General features: G+C 48.6%; 1 protein-coding gene across 1 annotated transcript in view; it reads left to right on the top strand.

The window, feature by feature from the left end:
• Window positions 1-23524, top strand: part of ARHGAP36 (Rho GTPase activating protein 36) — a 74262-nt gene that overhangs the window by 19652 nt on the left and 31086 nt on the right. Inside the window, exons 2-5 of the mRNA XM_039489845.1 lie at window positions 1292-1448; window positions 10584-10646; window positions 14072-14328; window positions 16784-16979. Of these exons, the coding sequence (XP_039345779.1) occupies window positions 1313-1448; window positions 10584-10646; window positions 14072-14328; window positions 16784-16979 (652 nt within the window). The 5' untranslated portion in view covers window positions 1292-1312. The remainder of the gene's footprint in view (window positions 1-1291; window positions 1449-10583; window positions 10647-14071; window positions 14329-16783; window positions 16980-23524) is intronic.

Consider the following 23524-nt stretch of genomic DNA (forward strand, 5'->3'; position numbering starts at 1 on the left):
GGTGACACAATCGCTCGTTAGTCTGGATTGCACCCCTGAATGAGAGACAGACCCAAACCCTTCTTCCCCTATTCCCACCTGTTCTTGCATCCCTGATCACCTTCCCCACCCAGGGAGCATGTGCTTATGTAGTTTGTTTTCAAAACAGTTTTAACATTTTCTGAATATTCTGCTGTATTCAGATTACACGTCACCAAAATAATAATTAAAAAAAACGTCGGTGGAGGCAGATTGGAGCAATATGCTTACTCTTTTACTTCAGAATTCTGCCCAAACTGGATTTGAACTTACAGTGCCAGTGGTCAGATTCAATGAGCCGAATATAACTCCTGTTACACAGAAGTCATTTTCCAGATGGTTAGCCTCTCTCTCTGCACATCTGTTAGGCATGCGAATAGGCAAATGAGCCTTCCCAAGTAGCTAAATGGAGAAGCAAACTCTTTTAATCTGATTTCCTCAAAGGGGCTGGTGGTTGCCAGGCACTCTGGTGGGGTAATCTTTGAGCAATGGAGACCCTGGTGTGAAGATATGAGCCCTGGTTTGCTCACTATCTGTGAGCAAAAAAGGTTACCAGAATCTGTCAACTTTTTTTAAAAAAGTTGTACCCTGGGTGCTGTATTTTGGGAACCCCTTGGTTAAATGCCCCCAAATTTGGATCACTGCCCTTACCTTGCACCTCGGTGAGGCATCCCAGATTTCAAGGCAATTTGATAACTGTACAGATTTTAGAGCATTTAGAACAGAAAGCTGGTTTTGACCTTAACTACAGCAGACCTGTTTCTTTGCTATAATAAAAAATAATAATGGCACTTACTAATAAAACAACACACTGCCAAAAAGAAGACAGTCCACTGCATATGCTTCTTCCCTTGGGAAGAGGATGAGAGAACAACCAACATGTGAGAGATGAATAGTCACATGGCTTAATGCCCTGCTGGAAGGTGCTCAATCTGTGGTATAAAACCGTGTATAGAAGAGAACTAAACTGGCCCTCTGCTGCGCTCAGGATCAGGAATGCACAGCTTGGCTGGACCCAGAGATCTGGGCTTGTACTGTAGTGATACATGTGCCCCAGAAGCCAGAGTTAAGGCTGGCTGCAGAACCTCAGCTGGCCTTCCACACTTCTGAGTGCTTCTCTTTGCAACCTGAACATCATTAATGCATTTTTTTGGTGTAATTGGGGGTAGTTGGGGTTGAAAGTTTCTATACAGTTGTCAGATTTTTACCACTCCTCTCCCAGGCAAAACAGTTTCGATTTCCCACCTTCCATGTTTTCTCATTTATATTTCAGGGGAATTTTACCAAAGCTTCTATGTTGGGACAGAGAGTCAGAATGCAGCCTGTGCCCCTGCATAGCCTCTCCGAGCTGGAGAGAGCCTGTCTGCAAGAACTTGCCTTTTACCAGCTGCAAAAAAAGAACATGATCAGTGGTATCAGCCTTTCTAAAGGTAAGGAGAGGAGACATGCCTTATCTAAGGGCAATGGACTCCATCAGTGGTTCTCAACCAGGGCTCCGGGGCCACCTGGGGGGCCACGAGCAGGTTTTAGGGGGTCCACCAAGCAGGGCTGGCATTAAAATTACTGGGGCCCAGGGCAGAAAGCCGAAGCCCCACTGCATGGGGCTGAAGCCTAGGGCCCCGAGCCCCGCCATCCAGGGCTGAAGCCAAAGCCTAAGCAATTTAGCTTTGTGAGTCCCCTGTGGCATGGGGTACTGAGCAATTTCCCTGCTTGCTACCCACTAACGCGTGCCCTGGCTTTTATATGCAGAAAAACAATTGTGGTGGCACAGGTGGGCCATGGAATTTTTATAGCATGTTGGTGTGGCTTCAGAAAGAAAAAGGTTGAGAACCCCTGGACTACATAACTCTAGTCATTGTCATTATCTATTACGGCTGCTGTTTTTAATAATAGCGATAATATATTGGTTGACATTTTGGACATCTCTGCACAATTGTTTCTTGGTTTTGAACCCAATTGTTACTGTTTTGGGTCACAGCCATCCTCACTGCATCAGCCCTGCTAATAGGACTTGCACTTCCTTTGGAGCATGGGAACATGACCTTGCCTGTTCTCTGCCTATGACATGATCCCTTTAATCTCACACAGATGTAAAAATTTCTGGCAGATTCTTCAAATGGGAACAAATTAATCCATGTTGGATGGGACAGATTATCTCTGCTCTGCTTTGGAGAATCCTGGATTTCAGCACAGAGTCTTGGTTCTAGGAGATTGATGCTTAGTTAGACTTATTAAAATACACAACTAGGAAATGTCACTAATACGATCTGACAGATAAATATAGCAGGTCCACAGAGACAGTTTCTCTGCATCTTGGCATAAATAGGAGCTGCCAGACTAAATGAGACCAGACCAGGGCTCCAGCTACTCAAGTATCCTGCCTCCGACAGTGGCCAGTGAAAGCTGCTGCAGAGCAAGGTTCAACAAACTCTATGGTGGCAGCTGTGGAATAGCCTGGTTGCTGGGAAAGTTTCTTCTTCACCTCATAAATTAGAGTTTGGTCGATGCGCTGAAGCGGGAGGGCTTAGAGCCCTTCCAAAGCATTTGGTTATTTATTTCATCCTTTCTATTACAAACCCTGCTGTTCTTAGCCATTAAATAGCCAGTCCTGCTCAGAACCCTACTAAGATCCTGGCCTCAATGGTATCTTGTGGCAGTGAGTCCCAAATGCTATTTCTGCATTGTGTGAAAATATATTGCTTTGTATCAGTTTGGAATCTGCTGCCTTTCATTCATGGCATCCCCTCGTTCTTGTGGCAGGAGAGCAGGAGTGAGGTGCACACACACAAGAAAGCAACATTAGAAACACTGAGCCTTAAGATGGCTCTGAGTAATCAGACTGTCACTTTGATGAGGGTACATGAAAACTCTGTGATCACAAAAGAAACCAGGAATGATGATTAGTGGAATACATAACCAAATTTTTTGTTGATTGGATTTTTACAGGTACCACTGGATATATATTAATAGTTCGACTAGGGTGTATAGTTACTGCATATGATCTTTTATTTAGGGTAAAATTTACCAATTTTTACCATGCCATTAATTGCTTCTCCCTTTCTGTAACATTTTCCCACAATAACTTTTTTATTTCCAAGGCAAATTTCCTTGCATGCCTTCCTGAATTATTTGAATAACTAACTGCTGACTTATTTCCTGGGCCTGTGTACAGGATACATTTTCTTGTATTGTATCCATAGTCCCTGCTAAAAGTAACAGATTCTTTTTTCCTTGCAGTTGCCATACTGGCGGTATTTTAGAAAATAATTGTTGCCCCATTTCTAATTTTGACAAGGATACACTCATGGACTTTTCCAATTCTTGTATTTTAGCTGTAACATAACTTCGTTTGTTTGCAATTACCTCTATGTTAGTAGCGTCCAGTACTTCAACTCCTAATCCAGTTTTACCCAAAGCAGTTTAATACACTTCTCGGGAGCCCTTTTTTTTAGACTACCCACCCCTTCTGGCTGCCAGGCAAATCCAATAACCTTTAGTAGTTTACACTGAGATAGTATTAGGGCAGCTATACCTTCACTGTGCCTTTATGTACTGCCCCTTATAGTAATCAGGGAAGGTGTTGCACTAGTTACCCATGTCTGGCAAAAAGTGTCTGTCAATTTTGCTACTTTGAATGAAAGATTCAAATGGATTTTAGTGGCATTATTTAAAACAAAACAAAACCAATTCACCTTAAACCTCCAAACCAGGAGTGTTGATTTAGGTCCTTAAAACCTCTCATATCTATCCATCCATCCATCCACACACAGAGATACATACATACTCTTCTGTTTAACATCCCTTACACTGCTTTAATTTGTACACAGCTGTACATAGATTACATTCGGGGGCAGTTAAGTTCCAACAGAAACCCCTTATGTTCTTTTAGCGAATTTTACTAAATTGTTTATAGTCAGATGATTTAAATCAGATTGTCTCTTTGCCTGGCTGATTTACAGACATTCCTTTGGAAAAGGGCCCATTTTTCCTTCAGAATGGCTGCAAAGAAACCAAGAATTCTTTTCTTATAACACTTTTCCTTTTTAACATTTTCACAACATTCAACTGCTTAATTCCCTCCAGCCTCTGCAGAATTAACTTCTCACTCTCTTTCCTTAAATCACTTGCTTATTTCCCAAAATGACACCTTCATTAGCTCAGATTTCACCATTTCAAGTATTGTTCCAGGGATCTGAAATCCCCAGGCCTGTACTTACTCCTTTCCTTACTCCTGCCACTATGCCCCTCAGGGCTCCCAACCTGTTTTCCAATCTCTTTATCTGCCTGCTTGTCTGGGCCTGATCCTGCTTTCCTTGCTGAACCGTCCTTTCCCATGGGCACAAGCTTTGTCCCACTACCCATTTAGCAAGGAGGGTGGGCGCCTCAACTAGCCTCCACCCCTCCTGGTCCCTTTTCTTCATTTCCTTTTTCTCTTGTTGTTCTGGGGTGGTCATTCTGCCAGATAGAGAGCGAACCTTTCTGACAGAAGGCTCAGGTACTCTGCTGTTATTTACTGTGTTAGACTCTATCATAGGGGTGGGCAAACTTTTTGGCCTGAGGGCCACATCGGGGTTCTGAAACTGTATGGAAGGCCGGGTAGTGAAGGCTGTGCCTCCCCAAACAGCATGGCTCCCACCCCCATCCACACTTCCCACCCCCTGAATGCCCCCTTCAGAACTCCCGACCCATCCAATCCTCCCTGCTCCTTGTCCCCTGACCCCCCGTCCTGGGACCCCACGCCCCTAACCATCCCCCTGGGACCCTACCCCTATACAACTCCCCTTCTCTCTGTCCCCTGACTGCCCCGACCCCTATCCACACCCCCACCCCCGACAGGCTCCCTAGAACTCCCATGCCTATCCAATCCCCCTTGCACCCTGTCCCCTGACTGCCCCCGGAACCCCCTTGCCTCTTATCCAACCTTCCTGCTCCCCGCCCCCTTATCATGCCACTCAGAGCACCAGGACTGGAGCCAGCCATGCTGCTGTGCTGCCTGGCTGGAGCTTGCAGCCCTGCCGCCCAGAGCACTGGCGGCATGACAAGATGAGGCTGCGGGGGAGGGGGGACAGCAGAGGAGGGGCTGGGGCTAGCCTCTCTGGCTGGGAGCTCAAGGGCCGGGCAGGAAGGTCCTGTGGGCCAGATGTGGCCTGCAGGCCATAGTTTGCCCACCTCTGCTCTACCAGTTCAGAACAAAAGACTTTAGGCTGCCCGCATTCTCCACCAAATTTGTTACCTGCACACATTAGGGCACCCCACCTTTTTCCAGTCTGTAGGGCTCCAGGCATAACCTGGTTAATTTAGGCACCCCCACTTTTTCCCAATTCGTAGGGCTCCAGGCAAAAAGCACCTACCCTTACCCAATCCGTAGGGCTTAGGGCCACCCGTACCCAATTTGTAGGGCTCAGGGTGTAACTAACCTGGTCAATTTAAGTACCCACACCCTTTCCCCAATACATAGGGCTCCAGGTGTACACTACTTCTGCAGGTGTGCAGGACCTTTTACCGGTGAAAGAGCCTTACACAGTAATATACTACATAACCTCTGTTTATTAACAATCACCAAAAAACAGACTGCACATGCTACACATACAGTGCTCACCGCTACCAATAAGACAGATGAACTTTTCTTAATGGCCAGTCAGAATCAGGTCCATCTGGGGGACTCTAGTTTCCGCACAGTATCATTGGCAGAGTGTTAAAGTCTGGCAGCTCTGATCTTTGGGGCTGTGTCCTAGAGTTGGTGCCCAAAGAACTTCCTTTTGGACCCCAGTTTATATAGTGAAATTTGAGTCCTTTTTAGCTGTACCTTAACCAGTCATTTTACTGTAATCTATCTAACCAATCCTAACATATTGTAACATAATTCTTTGATCAATTATATCCCACTACCCTAATTAACTTACACCTAACAACATTAATTATACAGCAGACAGAAACAATTAAAGAACCGGGAAGAGACCATACAGGTAAACAATAGGGAAGTGGGGACCATAATGACAAAACAATAAAGAAATGAGGATTGCACAACCACAACTATTGATAAGTGATTTCTTGACAGACAGAATGCTATCAAACTAAGTTTTGTTTCACCATCTTAAAATCTGTTTCTTTATCTAGTAATAGTGGTTGCTATTAGGGCGGGTGTGATGTTGCACTCTATATGAAAATATGCTAATGAGTATGAATATAATGTAACTGGAATATGCTTCATACAAAAGGTCTCTTGTAAGGTATCATTACAAAGCTTATAATCTACTGAGTGTGATCATTCTATCTGTATAAATGTATTATTCTTGTATCTGAAACTAGAAATATAAAATATAACTCTGAGGGCCTATTGTAATTATGCAAAGCGTGGGCCATTAATGATGGTTTGGAATCTTGATGGATCCCATCAACCAGGACAATTGACTGTAGATGACTCTGTTTACTTGTAAGTCTTCCTGTACACCTGTGTGCTGGCAAGTGGGTAATGAAGTCTTACAGTGACATGTGATCATGTCACCTGAACTGGAATCCATCTTTAACCTGGTGCTTTTCCATTTAGAAGGAAGGGTGGGAACCCAGAGAGGGACAAAGGATTCCTGCCTTATGTAAAAGATATATAAGTGGGTGGAACAGAATAAAGGGGGCGGCAATCATGAGAAATCCCCTAGCTGCCACCCGAGCTGGAACAAGGACTGTACCAGGAGAAAGGATTGTGCCCAGACTAGGAAAGCGTCCAGTCTGTGATAGAAGCTTATTGAAACATCTCTGAGGGCATGGCTTACAGCATGCTAGGAAGTTCAAGGAAAATGTAGTTCTCAGAAAGTCTGGAAGGTTCCACAATATTCTACAAAGGTCCAGAACATTCTAGGATGTTAATGAAAAATGAATCCACATATGGAATACCTGGAAGATTTTACTTAAAATATTCTATTTTCCCTCTTGTTGCTAACAACAAAAACAGCACCTCGAGCTCAGCGTCCCTCAATCCCGGCAGCCCAAGTGGTCGCCTGGGTAGCCTGCCCCTAAATCTGGCCCTGATCCATCATATCATCTACAAAAGAGTAAAACAAGAAACTTCCTCTCTAAACAACTCTGTACAGCTAAAGGAAGAAAATAAGGAGAAGTGTTACACTGGGAGCCTTGACTTGGGATGTTGCAGACACTCCTTTGGCTGTGTGCATAATAAACGATTAACAATGAGACACACCAGCAATAACTGGATGCAAAGCTCCAAACCTGGCTGTTCATGTTGTAACAGTAAACCAGAGTTTTTTCTTTAACTGGGCCCCAATCGCTTCCCCCTTTATTGACACAAGGAGGTGCAGGATAGATGGAAGAACCAGGAAGCTGGCCCCAGAGGGAGGAGCAGGGTGGGTTGGAGGGGATGTGGTGAATGGAATATGAATAGCTTTCTACTTGTTTCCCTCCCACTTTGAGCTGGGTTCAAATGTCTAGGAGTTCCTCTTAAAATCTAAGGCCTGGTCTACACTACGCGTTTAAACCGGTTTTAGGAGCATTAAACCGATTTAACGCCACACCCGTCCACACTAAGAGGCCCTTTATATCGGTATAAAGGGTTCTTTAAACCGGTTTCTGTACTCCTCCCTAACGAGAGGAGTAGCGCTAATATCGGTATTACCATATCGGATTAGGGTTAGTGTGGCCGCAGATTGATGGTATTGGCCTCCGGGCGGTATCCCACAGTGCACCACTGACCGCTCTGGACAGCATTCTGAACTCTGATGCAGTGGCCAGGTAGACAGGAAAAGCCCCGCGAACTTTTGAATATTTCCTGTTTGCCCAGCGTGGAGCTCCGATCAGCACGTGTGGTGATGCAGTTAAAAATCAAAATAAAGAAAGAGCTCCCGCATGGACCATGCGGATGTGATCGCTGTAAGGGCAGGCAAATCTGTTCTATCAGCGCTCCGTTACAGAAGATGAATTAAAAAACATTTTTAAAAAATCTCCAGACAGACGCCATAGCAGGGACTCAGCGCACTGCTGTGTGACAAGCGTAACGGAAAGCCAAGGAATCAAATGGACGCTCATGGACTGGAGGACTCAAGCTATCCCACAGTTCCTGCAGTCTCTCTGAAAAGCATTTGCATTCTTGGCTGAGCTCCAAATGCTTCTAGGGTCAAACACAGTGTCCATGGTGGGTCAGGGCATAGCTCAGCAATTTACACCCCCACCCACCCACCCCCAGAAGTGAAAGGGAAAACAATCCTCTCTTGACTCTTTTACATGTCACCCTATCTTTACTGAATGCTGCAGATAGACGCGATGCTGCAGCACTCAACACCAACATCCTTGCTCCCCCCTGCCATGGGTGGCTGATGGTGCAAAACGACTGGTACCCGTCCTCATCATCAGCCTATTGGCACATGGGGCAGTGCAAAAGGGCTGGTAACCATGCTGACTAGCATCCATCAGGTCAATCAAGGGCGCCTGGACCTAATTTTTCCTGGTAGATGGTACAGTATGGCTGATAACCATCGTCATCATAGAAACAGGGGGCTGAGCTCCGTCAGCCCCCACCCTTCATGTGTAAAAAAAAGATTCAATTGCCCCTGGACTAGCAGAGGGATGCTGGGCTCCTCTCCTCCACACTCCTTACTGTCCTGTCTGGACTATCATAGCAGCTGGAGGCTGCCTTCCACTCATTTCTCACTAACAAGTCAGTGTGTCTTATTCCTGCATTCATTATTACTTCATCACACAAGTGGGGGGACAATGCTATGGTAGCCCAGGAAGGCTGGGGGAAGAACGGAATCAACAGGTGGGGTTGTTGCAGGAGCATCTCCTGTGAATAGCCTAGAGCTCATAATTTCTGCAGGATCTGACACAGAGCAGCTGTGCTCTCTGATACAGTGGTTTTCTAGTACACTTGCCCATATTCTAGCCAGGACTGATTCTATTTTTAGATACCAAAAAGGAGGGATTGACTCAGGGAGTCATTCCCAATTTTGGCTTTTGCGCCCCTGGCTGATCTTAGCCAGGGGCACTTATGACAGCAGCAAATGGTGCAGTGCAAAAGGACTGGTAACCATGATCATCTTATTACCAATTTATGGTATGGAAGATGGTGCAGTATGGCTGGTAACCATCTCTGCTGTTATGCAAAAGCAAAAGCATGCTTCTGTGTAGCGCTGCTGAATCGCCTCTGTGAGAGGCATCTAGTACACATACGGTGACAGTCACAAAAGGCAAAACAGGCTCCATGATTGCCATGCTATGACATCTGCCAGGGCAATCCAGGGAAAAAAGGCGCGAAATGCTTGTCTGCCGTTGCTTTCCCAGAGGAAGGAGTGACTGACGACATTTACCCAGAACCACCCGCGACAATGATTTTTGCCCCATCAGGCACTGGGATCTCAACCCGGAAATTCCAAGGGGCGGGGTAGGCTGCGGGAACTATGGGATAGCTACGGAATAGCTACCCACAGTGCAACGCTCCAGAAATTGACGCTAGCCTCGGACCATGGACGCACACCACCGATTTAATGTGTTTAGTGTGGCCGCGCGCACTGGATTTTATACAATCTGTTTTGCTAAACCGGTTTATGCAATTCGGAATAATCCCGTAGTGTAGACGTACCCTAACACACATCACAGAATCAAGCACCCCCTGAGAAATCTGGGATTGAGCTGCAAGCGGCCCATGGACTGCAGGTGGAGAACCACTGCTCTGACCCTTCGTCAGTCCCTGCTGAGAGGCTAGCTTCTTCCGGAAGCTCATTCTTATCCCCTGCTGTCAGCTCTTAGCCCTTTGTTCTCAAGCTGGTCTTTGCTCAGCTGCCCTCCTGGGAGGCGAAGGGGGAAATCTTTCCTCTTGGTCACTGATTGCTAGGTATAAATGATCTGGTCACCGGGTCCTCCTATTGTCTCTTTTGGATTCAGCATCGATATAGGTTGTTTTCAACAGGTTCCAGTCAGTTCCTTAACAACCCATTCGTTGCACCCCCAAACAGCCAGGTGCTCCCCCCTCATGTCTCCTGTGCTGCCGCAAGAGCCAATTTAACCCTTCCCCCAACTGGATAGCAATGCTAAGTACAGAAGGAAGCTGAGGCACACACAGGATTCATAAGCATATTATAAAAATTCCCACTTTGTCACACCACTCAGCTCAGAGTTTGTGTTCAGTTCTGGTAAATCCTTGATGTACCACTTGGAGGATGTGTGGGTAGAAAGCTTATGGAACTGATCTCTCTCTGCAGCTTCTCTTCCCCCTGTTCACCACCAGATGTGGCAGGGAGCTCTCTACCACAGGGCTTATCATTAAGACACTTGCTCTTTATAACAAAAAGAGACAATAATGAAGAGTGGCCACAGGCTGCAGGGAAGAGTGAGATGGGGGATGGGAATTCTGGTAGGTCCTGGTGAAATGCAACCCCTACTCCTCTTGTATTTGGACACTTGAACAGAACCCTGTAGTAGCCCTTTTGCTGAGTATGGTGGCTTTATGCTGCAAGAGTGGATAGCACAGGGGTAGAAGGGCTGTGGATGTATTTGGACAGGCCGTGTATTGAAGATGACCTAATGACATGCAGACTCTTCTCACCCCTTCTCCTCACCAGCTGGACCCAAACGCAACAAATTAATCAGAAGGAAACTGGAGAACTCCTCCAAGGAGAAGAAAGGTGAGCAAATTCCACATTTCAGTCTGGCATTGTGCTCCTCAAAGCCATCATGGTCTTTAAAAATAAGCGAAGCCAAGGCACCCTATCTACCTGCATTCCATTGTGAATTTCTCCTTTGTGGCATGTTAGTGCCTCCCCTCCCCCGGTGTGTGCATGTGCATGTATAAGTATACGGTCATGGGTGCGTATGTGTGGGTATGGGGGAGTGCTGGTATGTGAACATGTTACTTCCCAGGGAGCCTGTTCTTGAGTCTCTCCTGCAATGGATTCCCCTTGAGGAGACTGTTCTACAATCCAGGTGCTCCAGCTGTTAAGAACTTTCACCTAAACATTCCTTCTTTCACTTCAGGCACTCGCTTCTTGTCCTGCCTCCAACCAAGCTTGCATACCACTGCACGACACTGACACATACACCCATAACTCTAGTACAGGGGTGGCCAACCTGAGCCTGGGAAGGAGCCAGAATTTACCAGTGTACATTGCCAAAGAGCCACAGTGATACGTCAGTGGCCTGCCAGCAGCTCCCACCACCTGCTTCCAGCGTCTCCCACCCACCAGCAGCCCTGTCAATCAGCACCTCCCTGCACCTCCCAATCAACTGTTGTGTGGTGTGCAGGAGGCTCTGGGGTGGAGGGAGGAGGAGTGAGGGCACGGCAAGGTCGGGGAGGGGGTGGGAAGGGATGGAGTGGGGGCAGGGCCTGTGGCAGAGCCAGGGGTTGAGCAGTGAGCACCCCCCGGCACATTGGAAAGTTGGTGCCTGTAGCTCCAGCACCGGAGTCGGCACCTATACAAGGAGCTGCATATTAACTTCTGAGGAGCTCCGGAGCCACAGGTTGGCCACTCCTGCTCTAGTATATGAGCGCGTCCCTTGGAAAATCAACAGCAGTGGCACAGGCCATAGAGTTTCTGGCACATCTCCTTTTTCAGGGTGGGTGGAGTGGCTCTGCTTGGGATAGGGTTTTGGTCTTTGGTTTGTGTTTGTCTTTTTATGGGTTTTGACTTTGAGGGACATTTGTTTATTTTATATTTGTGTGTGAATAAAAAGACAGACCATTCTTACAGGAATTCTTATAGGAATCACCTGGAAATCAAAGATTCCTCCTGCCCCAAACTGTTTTCTGGAGGTGTCTATAAATGGGTTTCCTCCATCAGCAGGGTCATAAATACAGTATTTCCCGGTTCCCTACTGATATATTCTCAGCACCGCCCTGTGCTCTTCTTGCCCTGCAGGAGCAGCGGCGGCTCCAGGCACCAGCACTCCAAGTGGTTAATCTATAAGAGTCCTGTGGCACCTTATAGATTAACAGACGTATTGGAGCATAAGCTTTTGTGGGTGAATACCCACTTCGTCAGATGCATGACACATGTGAATGGTCACTGGGGGAGGGGAGGGTAATTAGAAGAGCAAAAGTAGGTGGGAAGAGAGCTTGGGTCTTCTCAATGATTGATGTGTAATTGGAATGGATAGCAGTGGAGGGCAGAGAGTTTGGGGTGCAGGTAAGGGAGACAGGAGGGGTTGGGGGAGAGGGAGAAGACAGAGGGGTTTGGAGACTGTGAGGGGTAACGGAGGAAGTTGAGGGTTTAGCGGGTTACCTTGGGCAAGTCACTCAACCCCTCTGTGTCTGTTTCCCATCTATAAAATGGGGATCATTATGTAAACGTTCTTTGAGATCTACTGGTGAAAACATGATATCAAAATAGTGTCTTTGGATTATTACCTAGCCAAGGAGAGAATGACAATGGTCTAAATGATAAACCTTTCTGTCTCTGTTTAAAAAACTGGGCAAGTAAATGGCAAAAAACGTTAACCCAGAGTGAAGGTTGTCTGGTGATACTTCACGCCCCTCCAGAACATTGAACTCAGCAAAACTCTAACTTCTAACATCCAGGAAATAGAGTTAAGGGAAACGCCCACACAACCATGACTCCACCTCTTTGAGTGATGCCCTAGTATGCCCATAACACACACACTCCCGCTCTGCCTTGTCACTGTAATGGACAGACGCTACTTGCACTTGCTTTGCGCTCAAACACTGAGTCTGCTCCCTGACACCACACTTGTAAAATGTAACATCCCCTTCACACAGGATATCACCTAACCCTGTACTGTCCCCTCCCCATGATTAAACCCAGCCTGCTTTTATATCCCATCTCATGACTGAAAATTCCCAGGACAAGACCACCCCAGTGCCCTGCTCCAGACCAACCTCCATTGAAATGGTGCAGACTGGAACCTCAAGGTCTATGTGCACCTCTTTCCTTTGATCACACACATGGGGTGGTCTCAGACCCAGATCTCCTCATGTCACAGTCACAGTTCTCCCAAACTGCTCCAGTTTATTCCTCCACCATTCAGAACCACTACACCCAGCACACTGAATGCAGCTGCAGTGGATTTAGATATTTCCCAGTGGCTATTGCCAGCTTGAGATGGGGGGCAGAGTTAAGGCTCTATAGGCATTCACCTTAACTCAGTTTTGCTGAACTTCCATTCCATCACCTGGCAACCTTAACACTGTGTTAACAAAGTGTTTTGCTATTTCATTGGCTTTAAGGCAAAAAGAGGCCATTAGATGGTTTAGTTTGACCTCCTATATAGCAGAAGCCTTTAAATTTCATCCAGAAAACCCTGTACTGAGCCCAAGTAATTTGTGTTGCACTGTGTACCAGAAATGCATCCAGGATTTGAAGACATCAAGAGGTCAGGTGTTCAGAACTGAAGTCAGATTTTCCAATGTGCCCAGCACCCAATGTGCAACTGATGCACTGACCTCTCTTGGAAATCTGGCCTATCATGGTACTAGACTCTCAAAATTTATCTAAATAAAATGTTTCTGAGCCTCTTGAGGGCAAGAAAAATCTTGAACACATGGCCACAGTGTTACCGATGCAATGACACCTGCCTGAGTCAGTCACTCTGAGCGGGGAGTTGCCCTGTTGCATTGCCATAGGGTGTTAACTCTGAGCTCATCTGATTGGAGGATGCTCCCATCACCACCATCCCAGTATGTGGGCTCACCTTATCGTGGCTCTTCTGTGTTGGTAGGATTCCCTCCCCACGGCCCTCTGCTTTGTGGGTAGGAGTTAAACCCTTGTTCATTCAGAAAAGAGCCTGACTCACCTGCAGGCAGGGAGCTGTGGCCTGGAGGTTGGGGAGACCCCTGGCTGTTTAAAGAGGAGTGGTGGTGAGCAGCCTGCAGCTTAGCTGATGGTTCTTTAGTGTCTGGCTCCCCACTGCCCCTTGAATAGGGTGGGACAACAGGAACCCCAGATTGCCTGACTCTGCTTTTGTTGCTGCAGAGTGTAGTTCTGCTGTGCTGCGGAGTGCACAGGCTCCTGGCTGGAGAGCGGGACTGCTGCTACGTCTCTGTCTCGTTTCTGTCTGCCTACAGGTCACAGTCCCTAACTGTCTCGTGTTGTTACAGACTGTTGTCCCCAGGCCTTTGGGATCTCGCTCTCCCAAGTCATTGCCAATGACTGGACACACAAGCAAATGCAGGAAGCAGTGAAAGGCAGCCGCAGGGACTGCCTGGAGGTGGAAGCAACAGTGACTAAGTTTCGAGCTCAGTTTCAGAAGAAATCCCCTGTCGTCGGAGGCTGCGTGTTGGGGCTCGGTGGAGAGTTTGCCGATGAGCCGCTCTCTCCTACTTTCCTGCACACTGTGTCCCGGAGCCACCGAAGGGTATGGCTGCAAAACAGGTTGAGTGATAACTAAGCTGTGTGCTGGGAGCAAGCTGCCATCAGGCCGGGCAGGAGGGGGGGGGCATGGCACCCCAACCACTGAGGCTGTTTCCCAGGGGCCCTGGTTACAAGGTCAAGTTGTGCTAGCTTGGCCCTCTGGCTGCTTTCAGCCTTGGGTTGGCTTCTGTTGGGGAAACTGCGGGGCTTCCAGCAGCACCAAGTCCTGTGGGCTACTGTGTAAACACAGAATATAAAAGTCCCTGCTCTAAGCAACTTGCACTGTAAGAATAAGACAAGCGACAACACTGGATTCAGATGAGGGAGGAAAAGGAAACAGGCACAAACCTGTTCAGCGTGGGAGACTGCATGAAGGTGCTTCTTTGAAAATGTAACATGAGGGCGATGGAAGCTGGCATCATGGGTCAGTGATAGGGGGAGTCAATCTCTTGGTCAGATCTGAGCAAAGACAGGTGAGTGAGGGTAGGCCGTGCAAAGAGAGGGGTGACATGGTAAAGTGACAAGCCAGGTCTTTGCAATAGCACTCTGAATGGAGACTGGATTTACGGAAGCCAGAGAAGAGGATGTTTCAGTGGTTGAGACACAAGATGATGAAGGTCTGGCCAGGGGTTTTAGCTGTGGATGGAGAGGAAAGGTGGCTCTGAGAACTGCAGAAAGCACTGGTAAGTTTTAGATACGGCTTGGATGCGAGGCTCTTGACAGGGGCCCATGTCAAAAATGACACCCAGGGTATGGGTCTGAGTGACAAGAAGGATGGTGGTGTTGGGAGAGGAGCAACAGGGAAGAACTCAGAGAGCAAGGTTACGGGATCTGTTCTGACGGTCTGAGCTTGAACCGACGGCTGGATGTCCACGAGGAGGTGTCAGAGAAACAGGCTGAGAGTGCAGTTTGGACAGGCACAGACAGGTCTGGAGTAGAGAGGTAGATCTGTGCACCATCAGTACAGAGATGGCAGCTGAATTAGTGTTTGGTGATGAGATTACCCAGAGCTAAAATGCAGAAGGAGAAGAGCTGGGGAACCCAAGCTCTGAGGGCTGTGAGGAGCATCCCGTGGACAACATGTTGAGAAGCGATTGGAGAGGCTGGAGGGGTCACACAGAACACGGAGCCCTGCAAGCTGAGGGAAGACGAGATTTCAATGAGAAGAGCATGGTCAGTGGTGTCAGAGGTGGTCACCAGGTCGAGGAGGACAAGGATTCACTCAGCCTGTTGTAGAGGTGCAAGCTTTTCTGCCTGCTCTGCTGGGCTGAGACAGGGGGATACAGCTGGGCAGAGGAAGCATGTTCTGTTCCATGCAGGATGCTGATATCTTCAGTTTTGTTCTGATTGGGAGCCAAAACCAAACATTTTGAAATTCTCTGCAAAGTAAACAGAGCCCCAGGACCTTTTGTATGTTTGGCTACTCCAGAGCTGCAGATCCTGGACCCTGGCCTGATCTTGGTCAGGCTGTCTAGGCACTACTGTAATGTGAATAACTAAATCCAGCACATTGTACTGCCAGGAGATCACTTAATATATCAGGCGAATCTGGTAACTAGCCCACTTTCCTGCTGTCCCTGCTCCCGACGAAGCCAGTGTGTCACCACGTTGGCTGGTGCCTCAAGCCCAAGATGATAGAGATGGGCCTCCAGGGGGCAGCACCCGGCCTAGAAGGGCATTTTCTGATCCTGCTGCTGCTGCGTGAGTGTGGGCAAGGGCAGGCAGACAGCCCACTGTCCTGTCAGGGCTTCTATGGGTCTGGGGCAGAGGGAGCAACTATTACCTTGTTGTCACCCTGGAAAACTAAAATGGGGGGGGATATGGGAGCCAGCATCAGCCAGCAGCCCCCACAAGGACTCCAGGCCATTGAGCCTTTCCAGAAGATACTCCAGCCAAGTGGGAAAGGCAGAGCAGGGGTAGGGTAAGAGGGAAGTAACTCTTGGCTCTATGGGAAATTTCACTCTGAACAGGAGTTTTGCTGGAGTTTGGTTGGAATTTAGACTGAGGCACTAGCAGCTCTGGCAGCAGTAGGGGTGTGTGTAGAAGGGGGAATTCCAGCAGTGGCAGTGTGTATAAACAAGGGTTTGTCTGCACAGCCACTGGCAGTGTTCTTCCCAGTGTGGATAGATGGACACATGCTAGCTGTGTTCGAGCTAGCACACTGAAAATAGCAGTGTGGCTGCAGCAGCACTGGCTAGCCACCCAAGGATGTACCCGGGGGCTGGATAGGCTTGTACTTAGAGTACCTGGGATGGGAAAGCTCCCTCTGGCTTCTCACTTCCCTTGCTCATCCTGGGGTCACCCATACCTGGACTCTGTATTTTGTTGGCCAGGGTATGGAGTCTTGTGAGGGTTCATTTTAGTGCCGAGGTTCTGGGATTTGTGGGGGCACCGGGGGCTTATGAACTGAGGGCTCCGGGCACCTTGCTTACCCAAGTCACCTCTGTGTCTGATTTCAGGGGGGAGTGTCTGTGGACTCCATCACTGATTTGGGTGACAATACCTCCAGGCTGCTGGAAGCTCTGCAGCTGTCACATCCCAATGAGCTGGATCTCAGGAGAACCTTGGAGAGGAACAAGACGTTGAGCCTCAATCCCATCTACAGGCAGGTCCCGCGTGTTGTGGACAGATGTTGCCAGCACATTGAGGCATACGGTAAAGAAGCTTTTCCCTCTAACCAAAGGGATTTCTTGAGACTAATGAAATGACATCACGTTAGGCCCCCTGAAATCAGTGACAAACCCCCAGTGAGCTCAGGGAACAGGCCCGGTCCTTACCTTCTGAGCTTTGGTTTGCTTGCTTGTGGACTAGCCTTCCCTTTGGCCTTTCAAGGTGGGTGCAGCTCAGGCCTGCAGAGAATCCTAGGCAAGGCTTGGTGAGGATTCCACCTTTTTATTCTTATGAATCTCATTTTTCTCCCATTTAAATTCCTCTCTCCATCCCCCTGCTAGAAGTGGGGAGGAGACAGAGCCTCTCCAACCCCAAGGCCCATAAGAACCTCCGTTAGGGATGGACAAACTGGCTCAGAGTCGTCCCACAAATCTTCACCCCTTTGCTGGATCCAAACCAAGACCTTTCCCGAGTCTCTGATGCTGTTTGAGGTTTCTCTAGCCCCCAAGATTGATGCATTCATTGATCAACAGGGGACACTTTGTGACATTCCAGGGTACAATCCAGACTAACGAGCAGCCGTGTCATCCCTGCCCTGCAACCTTACAAGGTCTTGTTGAAGTAGCTCCCTTCTGGGTCCCTCACAAACAGCCTCCAGCATGCAAGCCACATCTGAGTGTCTGTGGGTAACGGCAGCCTGCCAGCCACACATGGGTTACACTCTGGCTCTCACCAGCTTTGGTTACATTGCAGGGTGACCCCAACACACCCCCAGTCTTAGATTTTTTCCTATAGAAATGTATGTCCTGTACTGCCCAACCCTCTCTTGGACAGGACAAGTTATATTAAATCCATTAATATTAAATCCGTTATTCCTTAACTTGGAGGTTAAGTCCATTAATGACTATTAGCCAAGATAGGTAAGGAATGGTGTCCCTAGCCTCTGTTTGTCAGAGGGTGGAGATGGATGGCAGGAGAGAGATCACTTGATCATTACCTGTTAGGTTCACTCCCTCTGGGGCACCAGTAGACAGGATACTGGGCTGGATGGACCTTTGATCTGACCCAGTATGGCCGTTCTTATGTTCTTTAAGGGCTTGTCTACACTACAGGACTATTTCGAATCTACTTAAGTCGAATTTGTGGATTCGACCTTAATAAGTCGAATTTGTGTATCCATACTAAATACACAAATTCGAACTTCTGAGTCCACATTCACGGGGCCAGCTTCAACTTTGGAAGCGGTGCACTGTGGGAAGCTATCCCACAGTTCCCGCACTCCCCGCTGCCCATTGGAATTGTGGGATTTCCCCCCAATGCATGCTGGGGGGAAAAATGTGTCGTCATTGAACCGTCAATCACGCCCTCCCTGTCTTCCTTGAAAGCACCGGCGGGAAATCTGTTCGCGCCCTTGTCTGGTCGGTTACAGCGCGACGCCACAGCACTGCGAGCATGGAGCCCGCTGCGATCATCGCTGCACTTATGGCGTTGTCAACTCCTCGCACGTTATCGTACACCTCTTCCACAGTCAGATGCTGAGAAACCGGGCGAGGAGGCTCCGCAGCACGGTGAGGAGAGTGGCGCAGACCTCTCAGAAAGCAGGTACGCCGGGCAGTGGAGATCATGGTGGCACTGGGTCACGTTCATGGTGTGGAACAGCGATTCTGGGCCCGGGAAACAAGCACAGACTGGTGGGACCGCATAGTGCTGCAGGTCTGGGATGACACAGAGTGGCTGCGAAACTTCAGGATGCGTAAGGGCACTTTCCTTGAACTGTGTGACTTGCTGTCCCCTGCCCTGAAGCGCCAGGACACAAGGATGCGAGCAGCCCTGAGTGTGCAGAAGCGAGTGGCCATAGCCCTCTGGAAACTTGCCACGCCATACAGCTACCGGTCAGTAGCGAACCACTTTGGCGTGGGCAAATCTACCGTGGGGATTGCTGTCATTCAAGTAGCCCACGCAATCGTTGAGCAACTGCTCTCAAAGGTAGTGACTCTCGGAAATGTCCAGGTCATCATAGATGGCTTCGCCGCGATGGGATTCCCAAACTGCGGTGGGGCTATAGATGGGACTCACATCCCTATCCTGGCACCAGCCCACCAGGCCAGCGAGTACATTAACCGAAAGGGCTACTTTTCAATGGTGCTGCAAGCTGTGGTGGACCATAGGGGATGTTTTACCAACATCAACGTCGGGTGGGCGGGCAAGGTTCATGACGCGCGTGTGTTCAGGAACTCTGGTCTGTTTAGACGCCTCCAGGCAGGCACTTTCTTCCCGGACCACAAAATAACGGTTGGGGATGTGCAGATGCCTACAGTGATCCTCGGGGACCCGGCCTACCCGCTAATGCCCTGGCTCATGAAGCCCTATACAGGCGCCTTGGACAGTGAAAAGGAACTCTTCAACTACCGGCTGAGCAAGTGCAGAATGGTGGTGGAGTGTGCTTTCGGACGTCTCAAGGGGAGATGGCGGACCTTACTGACTCGCTCGGACATCAGCGAAAAGAATATCCCCGTAGTTATTGCTGCTTGCTGTGTGCTCCACAATCTCTGTGAGAGCAAGGGCAAGACCTTTTTGGCCGCTTGGGAGGTTGAGGCAAATCGCCTGGCTGCTGTTTACGATCAGCCAGACACCCGTGCTGAGAGAATATCCCAGCGGGAAGCGATATGCATCAGGGAGGCTTTGAAAGCGAGTTTCCTCACAGAGCAGGGTAACCTGTGACTGTCCACTTGATTTTAAGAGAGCCTGATCATAAACCAAGTTTCCCCAACTTCCGAAGGACGTTTTAAAACTAAGGACATGTTTTAGTAATTAATAATAAATCTTTCGTTGACTTTGCATTTCTGTTTCTTCGTTGAAACATGGAAGCATTCTGTGCTGGGTAAGGTGTGCACTGATGGGTGGGTTTGCAGGAAGGGGCGAGGGGTGCCGTCTTTGGATAGGGGTTAACATGACGGCTGTGGGTTTGGGCGTTGGAAGGTGAGGGTGTGGGGGAAGGGTGAGTATCTGCCCCTGGATGAGGTCTCTTTTTGGGGCTCAGGGCACCGGGGAGGATCGTGACTACGGTCCAAATGCATGTGAAGGGAAGCCTGCCTTTACATTCGGGGATGGCAGGCACCAGGACCCTGCACAAGCATACACATCAAGGAGAGACCCGGGGCAGCATACACCACACAGACTGTCCCTGGTGCCTAGTGACTGCAGTCTGTGTGTGCCCTGCAGTTGACCCTGCAGCCAAGTCTGTAGCATGGCACTGTGGGCTATGCACTGAAATTACAATCCCCCCCCCACAGAACAACAGAAAGTCTTCTGACACCAGAAACGTGACGGAAACAGTCAGTAACACCAAACCGCTTTTAATAATGTAGTACACAGTGGGGGGTTTGAACTTGGAGTTGGGACTGGTTGATGCTGTAAGGAAAGAGCTTGTACAAATTTACAGCGCGAGAGTTGTCTTGAACATTATCGGTGTGCTGCGGTGCAGGGACAGTTCTCACGGCCCCTACCGCCCCTCCGTCTTGTAACTTTGGGTGAGGGGGGGACAGGACTTCTTGGCGTTGGAGGGCGGTTGCAGATGCACTGCAGGGGGGCTCTCTCCTCCTGACTGCGGTCTTGCAGAACATCTACAAGGCGCCGGAGCGTGTCCGTTTGCTCCCTCATTAGACCAAGCAGCGTTTGAGTCGCCTGCTGGTCTTCCTGCCGCCACCTATCCTCCCGTTCCAGGTGTGTGCGATGCTGCTGACACAGGCTCTCCCTCGACTGTCTCTGCTCTGCCGCCTCCGCTCTGGAGCTGGCCATCAGTTCCTGGAACATGTCGTCCCTAGTCTTTTCTTTGGCGTCTAATCTGAGCCAGCCTCTGCGTGGGATGCCGGGCAGTCTGGGAAGGAGCCGAAGCTGTGTGATGCGAAAAAGTAGGTGATTTCCTTGAACAAATACATGTTTGCCAACAGTAAACACAGTCTAGTCAGTTTCAGTTAAGAAGACCAAAGAGGGAACCAAGTCTCAGGAGATCTCGGAACTAGTCCGAGATTTCGGAATACGCTCTCATTGGCGGCGCCATTGCACTGGATAGCGCACAAGCGAGGAGAGACAGCTGCATCCCTCTTGCACAAAGTCCTGGTAAGCCTTACAGTACAGAGTGCTTATCAGTTAGTGCTTAGCTGTGCTCTCCTGCTGGAGGCAATGTGCAAAGCAGAAAAAATGACCGTTTTGCGGCACCTCCCGCCAGTGAACGGGAAAGATCACTGTATGCTTTTCCTCTGTGGCCTCCAACACGTGGCTGTTAAGCGAGGGTCATTCTTATGCAAAGTAAAACTCTGTTAAGCGAGGGTCATTCTTATGCAAAGTAAAACTCTGTTAAGCGAGGGTCATTCTTATGCAAAGTAAAAGTCTACCATTCACAATAGTAACAGTACACTAATTCCACTAATTAGATGCAGCACTTCCACAACGACATCACCCTGAGGCGTGTCAGGAGGACTCAGAGAGAGCGGATGCTCACAGAAGCCCTGCACAGACCAGGACCATACGCTGCCATGCTCGTCGAGGCGATGGTCCCCCTTTACCTGAGGATGGCCTGGCGCGGAAGAGTGTGCTTCAACGGAGCACCCAACAAGGCACCTCTACCACAGAACCTCCTGCTGAGGCTTTTCCAGCTGCTCTCTGAGAGCTTTTTTGAACTGTCCCCAGAGGACTATTGCTCCATTCCTATCTGTGTAGACCTGCTGTTTGTATAGTTTCATATTTAAAATTTTTTATATAGTATTTCTATTTTTTATATATATCCCTGTTTCTTAAAAAAATAAATGTTTCCCTGTTTGTAGCACTTACCGCCTGATCCTTCCCCTGATTCCGAGTCCGGGTTAACGGGCGGGGACGGTTGGTAGGGGATCTCTGTGAGGGTGATGAAGAGATCCTGGCTGTCAGGGAAAGCGGGAGTGGGTTCGATGTCGCCTGCGCCGTCCTCAAAAGACCCTTCCTCATCTTCCCCATCGGCGAACAGGGAGGAGGAACTGTCCCGGTACACTATTCCGTCCTCGGAGTCCACCGTCACTGGTGGGGCACTGGTGGCAGACCCACCTAGAATGGCATGCAGTGCCTCGTAGAAGCGGCATGTCTGGGGCTGGGCTCCGGAGCGTCCGTTTGCCGCTCTGACTTTTGATACCCTTGTCTTAGGTCCTTCACTTTCACGCGGCACTGCATCGCATCCCGGCTGTATCCTTTCTCTTTCATGGCTTTAGAGACCTTCTCGAAGGTCTTCGCGTTCCGCTTGTTGGAGCGCAGCTCCGAGAGCACAGACTCCTCGCCCCACACAGCGATCAGATCCTGGACTTCCCGGTCAGTCCATGCTGGGGACCTCTTTCTATTCTGGGATTGCCCAGACTCCTCTGCTGGAGAGCTCTGCATCGTTGCAGGTGCTGCAGAGCTCGCCCCGATGTGCAACCAGAACGTCAGATTCAAACCGCCCAGACAGGAAAATGAATTCAAATTTTCGCGGGTCATTTCCTGTGTGGCTGGCCAGAGAATCCAAGCTCGGACTGCTGTCCAGAGCGTCAACAGAGTGGTGCACTGTGGGATAGCTCCCGGAGCTGCTAAGTTCGATTAGCATCCACACCAAGCCTAATTCGAGCTAGCAAGTGCGAATTTAGCGTTACTCCACCTGCCGGGGTGGAGTACCAAATTCGAACTAAAGAGCCCTCTAGTTCGAATTAAATGGCTTCCTGGTGTGGACGGTTGAGCGATTAGTTCGAATTAACGCTGATAAATTCGAATTAAAGTCCTAGTGTAGACCAGGCCTAAGAGAATAATATCCACATAACTTGTCACTGCAAGTGGAGATGCCCAGACACTTCAGTTTAAACACAGTGGATTAGATAAAACAATAAAACAAGTTTATTAACTACAAAGAGAGAGATTTTAAATGAGTACAAGTAGGCATATAGGAGGCATAAAAGTCAGAAATGGCTACAAGAAAAATAAAGATAAGACATTTATTAATACCTAACTTAACTACATTATCAGAGGAGTAGCCATGTTAGCCTGGATCTGTAAAAAGCGACAAAGAGTTCTGTGGCACCTCATAGACTAATACATCTGTTAGTCTATAAGGTGCCACAGGACTCTTTATCACTTTTAACTACATTAGAATCAAAGCAAAGTTTTCTCACCACATGCTTTCAGCAGTCTTACTGACCAGACTCTCTAGGTCAGGACCTCTCCCTCAGAGTCCAACAGCTGCTTCCTTTGTTGCTTCAGGACAGGGAGGGGATGTCTTGTGGTGTTTGTCTCTCACATTTATAGTTTCAGTTCATTTCCAGCTGAGAACCAGGAGTCAAAGAGTTGATGTGGAAGGATGTTCCCTGCTGCTTTTTTCACCTGTTTGAACTTCCTTTGTCTTTCCTTGCTGCTTGATGGTTCTGTTTATGGCTTAAGTGCAACATACGCAGAGCACACATTCCTTTGTTTAGGACAGACCTGTTTGACAACTTCTGTTTGGGCAGGACTATGGGGTTTAGAACTTGTGTCAATTTCACTATACCAGGAATTGCATAACTTTACATACAATGTTGCCACACATATTTTAGCAGGAC

This window comes from Mauremys reevesii, linkage group 9, assembly GCF_016161935.1.
Source record: "Mauremys reevesii isolate NIE-2019 linkage group 9, ASM1616193v1, whole genome shotgun sequence".
Lineage (NCBI taxonomy): Eukaryota > Metazoa > Chordata > Testudines > Geoemydidae > Mauremys > Mauremys reevesii.